We start from the raw sequence: 6000 nt of genomic DNA on the forward strand, positions 1-6000 counted from the left end.
AAAAACAAACCCAGAGCGGAGCCAGGCACGGAGACCACTACAACAGGAGCTGCTGCGAGCCTTGGGTCTGTTCTCTCCATGGACATCACTGTGCAGCCAAAGGACCCGCTGCAAAGCCCCTGGGGCTGTGAGATCTGGCACTCAGAGGTGCGATCCTGCCCAGACGGCAGCTCGGGCTCCTGGCAGAGCCCCCTGGGATGCGAGCCGAGCCGGCAGCACGGATGAGAAGAGCTGGGAACCGCAGCATCTCTGTCCCTGCAGCTTTGGTGGCAGCCCCTGGAGCGGCAGAGCCCCTCCGTGCCCGGGGCAGGGCGAGCGCAGCGAGTGCCCCGCAGAGCCCGGCGGGGCTGGCCCCGCTCTGTGCGGCTGCCACTCCACAGGGAACAGCCCCAGGGCCGGCAGGACACACGGCCAGGGGACAAAAGGAGCCGGGCTGCGCTGACCCGGCAGGGGAGCACAGCCCGGCGTGGGCACCTGGATCTGCTGGTGCCCACCACAAACCACAGCAAAGCCGAGCTGGCAGGGCTGCTGTGCTCTGTGCCAAGAGCTCTGCACTGTTTCACTGCCACCAGAGCTGTCACTACCAGCAGCACGGAGCGGTGCTCACATTTGGGAACTTTTTAATGGATCTGCAAACACCCCAAGCTGTGGTGCTCAGCCCCACCACGATGTCTGCGCCATCCAAACTGCTGGTTAGATAGAGCCAGGCATCATTCCTGGCACCCAGGCTAGCTGTATTTCCCCAAAACCTGAAATTGTTGCCTTATTACACCTCCAACTGCAAGATATTTAAGCTCACTCAGGAACCTCCAGGCAGGAGTGTGTGTGTGAGCCAGCCCTCAGCCCTTCAGGTGCCGACCATACCCGATGCAGGGATGGAGAAAAACACAGAGGTTCCTCTCTGCCACAAAGGCTGAAGCCCTGCAAACACTGCCTGTGGAAACAAGAGTTGCTCTTCTCAACTGGAGGCTGAACCCATGCCCTTTCCCATTTTTCTACCCAGATTAATGGAAATCAGAGAGATTGGAAAAATTCACGCTCAGCAGCTGGGCTGCAGGGCAGAAGGGACCCCATCCCCACTGCTGCTGTGGCTCACAGCCTCCACTGGCATGGGAAACATCTGAAAAGGCTCATTTCAAAGGATTTCCCTTCTCGCTAGTACAGGCTGAGCCCCCAGCACCCAGCCTCCTGCAGACTGAGCCCCTCTCCTCTACAGACACAGCACCTTTGGAACTTTGGCTGGTTCCCCACACCAGCTGGGCAGAACCCGGCAGAGGAAAAACAGAGCAAAGAGAGAGGAGAGCCAGCAAAAAAGTCCTTTGTTTATAAAAGCAGCACAAATAGGATATTATTAACAAATACTGAGACAATCAGCAAAATTAAGCTGGTCTAAATCAGAGTGTGCATAGCTGTGGGGAAGCCACACGGACCTTTGCCTGTGTGACAGCCTGGCAGAGTGGCTCAAGGGGTACCTGCAGCCCCCTTGCCTGTTTTCACAGGTTTCTCTTTTGCTCAGCCTCTGGCAAACATGGGGGCATTGACTTTCCTGGAGCAGGAGGACAGAACAGGTACTGGGTGAGCAAAGTCAAGGCTGCTTGGCTGTGGGACATGGGGGACACCATCCCCAGAGCTGTCCCTGTCCGTGGCACTGACCAGGCTGCTTGTGCTGTGTGTCCCTGGGGGTCACCAGCCTCCCCACAGTGAAAAGGCAGGGTCCACCCCTGTTTCCCTCGCCAGGCTTCACCTTCCCAAGGGTCCGAGGTGAAGGGCTGACATAGAGAAAAGGCCACCAGCAGGAAACACGGCCCAGGGCTCTGCACAGCGGGGATGGAGCTGGTCACACTTTCCAGCTGCTGCCCCTCCACCACTGCCCCCTCTTTGTAGCCCAGCTAGAGCTTTGCAGCCCCTCATCCTGCTCCCAGGCTCCAAAGTTTCCCAAACCTGCTCAGCTCTGGAGCACAGCACCTGCCCAGGGAGGGGGCTCAGCCAGCCAGCACCCCAGCCTCAGGCATGGGGAGGGTGCCCCGGCTCCTCCAGCCACGAACAGCTGGTGGCAGGGAGACACACTCAGGACTCTCCTTATGGTGGGAAGAGGACTAGAGGTGGAGAAGGATGCGGGATCTCCCAGAGCCCCCCTCCCTTGCCCCGCTAGCCCTTACCTGGGCAGCGGCTTGCGGGCGGTGATACTGGCCACGATGATGCTCTCGGGTCGCGGCGTGGCCACGGCTTTGAAGGTGCCTCTCCAGAACTTCTCGAAGAGCTGCTTCTCGCCCTGCTGCACGCCTGCCATGGCCCCGGGACCCACGGCCAGCCCCGGCCGGCCCCGCCGCTGTCCGCGGTGCTGAGCGCTACATCCCCCGCTCCGCCCGGCCCGGCCCGCGGCCCGGCCCGCTGCGGGGAGTGCGGCGCCGGCCGCCCCCGCCTCCCGTTTTGTGCCGGCGGGGCGGGCAGAGGGGCCGGACCCGCCGCCGTCCCCTCCCCGGTACCGCCCCCGCCGCAGCTGCGCCCGGAGCGGCGGAGCCCAGCCCGGGGAGGGGGCGGCTCCGGGGCACCCGCGACCCGCTCGGGTCCTGCAGCTGCCCCGCGCACCGCTCGCCCCGCCTGGGTGAATCCTGAGGGGGTTTCCACCCCCTCGCAGCCCCCAGGACCGTCCGTGCGCCATCCCCATAATTTCCTTCCCCAGCCGAGAGGCCGCTTCCAGCTCGCTGCGGGATCACCGCTGCACTTTGCCCTTTGCGGGGCACAGAGCCTCCAGGGCACAGCGAGTCCCCGGCCCCCGCAGAGGCTCCCAGTAGCCTCCGTGTTTGCCCAGTCCCGACCAGACACAAGAAAGGGAGAGCCTGGAGCCACAGCTGAGGGACAAAGCAGCAGGAGGCCGTAGAGACCGCTCCATAACTCATCCACACCGAGACCTATATGGGACGGAGAATTCGAAATACAACCGCTTTTCCGCCCCTGTCCACCTCCCTTCCCATTTAACTGGGAAGGGGCAGCGATGGAGCATGCAGTTCCAGCGCAGTGGCAGGCTTGGAATCCTACAGTGGGATTCCAACCAGCACAGAAAACAATTCCTCGCCTTCCAGGCAGGATTTGACCCGCCAGGACCGGACGCGTGGGGAGGGAAGAAGAGCTGGGGCGGTGCAAGTGCGGCGCTGCGATTTCCCTCAGCCTCTGAGCTGAGTACAAGAAAAACGTCTTTAGGAGAAAACGCTTCTTCTACCACATGCTTTGAAGCGCAAGTAAAAGCTGGTGACCTTGGATGAATGAGACTGTCTCTATTGTGCCTCAGAAACCCGCACGATGCGCTTATGTAAGCGGCGGGGGGATAATGGAGCCGGGAACAATAGGCGGTGGGAGCCGGAGAAGAAGGAAAATCATGGGGAAACTTAATCTCTTCTTTGCGACAAACACAACACCAGCAGAAGGCTCGTTCTGGCGGCGTTGTTTGCAAACTCCTCGTTCCCTGCCCCGTCTGTGCCGCCGGGAGCCGGGGTCAGCAGCGGTGTCCCCGCAGCAGCGGCGGCACACGCGGGCCGGGCTTTGTGCCGCGGGCACGGGCGGCTGGACGGGGATGCTGGGGAAGGGCAGCAGCGAGAGCGGGCACGGATCCAGCAGGGCTTATAGAAACACTGTCAGCTCTGCCAAACAATGCCTAAAAACCCGACAGAGAAGGACAGCGCTCATGCACGGCGCAGAGATGCTCGCTGCGAGGCTGCTCCCCCCGGGAAACCGCCCAAGGGAAAGGCCGGCTCGGAGCTGCTGCTCCAGCCCAGGGCACGCTGCACATGCCGGGCGCAGATGTCAGAGCGGGGATCCTCCAGGGACAGTCACAGGCAGGAAAGGGCAGAAGGAGCAGGAGAAAGGGTTTGAGAGGGCTAGAGCTGCCAGGCTGTGAAAGCACGGCTGGGGAGGGCACACACAGCAGCCCCAGGACAGCCACCAGGGGCCCAGTGCTCTTGTCCTGCAGCTGGGCAGGGACAGGGACTCCCCACCCGAGCAAATCCAACCTTGGCTTTCCTCTAGCCCTTGCAGTCATTCCCACAGGCTGTTGAACACAGGCTGTTCATTAGGAACCTATTTCCCCTTAGAGCACATTAAACTCAATAAATAGAGATCAGGTGTTAAGTACACACCCCCCCAGTGTTGCTCTGATTTGTTGGTAAATGACCCAAACGTGGGGTGAGGGTCAGGCAGGAGCCCCAGCAGCACTGTCAGCCCCAACCCTCCTCTGGTGCCTCATTAACCACACACCCTGCAAGGCATCACCATCCCCTGGGCTTTGCAGGATGAGCCCAACCAACCCCAGCTGCGCTCCGGGGCATTCCACCCCCTTCCACCAGCGCTCTCTCAGATCACCCTAACATTAAGTCCCAAATAAAAGGAATAATAAATGTTTGCACTATTAAATTAGCAGCACGGGTGGTGTGTGGGCAGGAGGAAGGCTGCCATCATTACAAGAGCCTCTCTCCTGGCGCACCTTGTGGAGACATCAGTGAGCCAATTAAGCAATTGGCTCGGTTAACGGAGGCTCCCAGGAATAGACTCCCCTGCTAGAGAATAACTGCGCAGTAATAAATTGTCCCATAAATAAACAGCCTGAGAAAGCATTACAAGATACCCAGGAAAAGCACTATATCACAAGCAGAAAGGATGCTGTGTGCATCTGGTGTGTCTGTTAACCCGCGGCGTTGCCAACACTTCTCTGAGCTGGGGCTGGTGTCCCTCTGGGGGCTGTGGGACTGGTCCCATGGTGGTGGGCATGGCCACAGCATCCCTGGAGCCCCTGCAGGTGCTGCCAGCAGCACAGAGCCCTCAGTCAGCCACCCATGGGAGTGCCATAAATGCCAGCCTGGGTTATTTACAGCTGCAGCAGTAACATGGGGCTCTGCCAGGTTCAAATGTTTGCTATAAACCGTAGCAGAGCAAGTGAGTCCTGGGATGGGAACAGGGAAACTGGGACTTAAAGAATAATTGCACTTTTTCCTCTTAATCAGGACCCATTAATAAAATATAATCGAAAAACTGTCTTCTTTAAAGAGCTCTTCTCTCATTATTTGGGGGTTTTTTGAGTGACACAAAGGGCTTCCCCCCTGTGCATAGGGTGCTGCACACCAGGCTCTCCCCAAGGCTGCTGGCCCCCAGCCCTGCTTGGCACACCTGGTTCTGCAGCCCTACAACCCTCTGTACCCCACAATTAAACACCCAGAACCCTCCTGACCTCCCAAACCTCCCCTCAGCATCCAAACCCCCCTGGGAAATGTGAGTGGTACCCACCTGGCTCAGGGACAGAGGAACTCCAGCCATGCCTTCTCCTGCTTTTTCCCTCTTCCACATTTAAAGGGCCCTGGGTCCTCATCCCCTGCCACACACAGGCTTTGATTTTGAGGGTATGGAGAGAAGAGAGGGGTCCCTGCTCTGGTGAACACCCACTGGGCTGCTGCTGAGGAGGACAAGCCCAAGGGAAGCAGGGATCGGCAGGAAGAAGCTGTGTGTGTGCAGGAGGTACCCCAAGGGAGGGAAAGGAGAAAATGTGTTTAGCTAGGATTAAGTTTTAATCTGTTCCCCCTAGCAGGGAGAAGAAAGCTGGGCTTGTCCTGGAGCTACATAAATATTTTTCTATAAATGTTGAGTGTTGTTTTGGTTTGGTTTTTCTTCTTATTTGGCTTGTACCCAGTGGGAAGAGCCAGAACCTGGTTTTGCTCAATGCACCCCATTCCCACCTCCCCATGCCATTGGCATGGTACCATTCCACCCATTCCCCAGACAGATTTACTGGGAGGGCAGAAAGTCAGTAATTATCTCTGGAAGTATTCATTACATCAAGAGTCAATAAACAAAGGCTGTGAGTGCCCTCTGCTCATGGCACTCCAGAAGCACCTACCAATTATTCCCTTGGCTCTGCCCTGCCTGGCAGGAGGGGGGTCCTGCAGCACACTGCCTGCTTTGGCCAGGGAGGAGGAGGAGGAGGAGGAGAAGCAGCAGGAACAGCCACAGGACAAC

At 58.7% G+C, this 6000-nt stretch overlaps 1 protein-coding gene across 4 annotated transcripts in view; it reads right to left on the reverse strand.

The window, feature by feature from the left end:
- SRRM4 (serine/arginine repetitive matrix 4) overlaps positions 1 to 2383 on the reverse strand; it is a 46176-nt gene extending 43793 nt beyond the window's left edge. For all 4 annotated transcript variants that reach the window (XM_030958957.1, XM_030958956.1, XM_030958954.1 and 1 more), the window contains exon 1: positions 2160 to 2383. In XM_030958957.1, the coding sequence (XP_030814817.1) occupies positions 2160 to 2290 (131 nt within the window). In that variant the 5' untranslated portion in view covers positions 2291 to 2383. The remainder of the gene's footprint in view (positions 1 to 2159) is intronic.
- Between the last annotated feature and the right edge of the window lie 3617 nt (positions 2384 to 6000).

This window comes from Camarhynchus parvulus, chromosome 15, assembly GCF_901933205.1.
Source record: "Camarhynchus parvulus chromosome 15, STF_HiC, whole genome shotgun sequence".
NCBI lineage: Eukaryota > Metazoa > Chordata > Aves > Passeriformes > Thraupidae > Camarhynchus > Camarhynchus parvulus.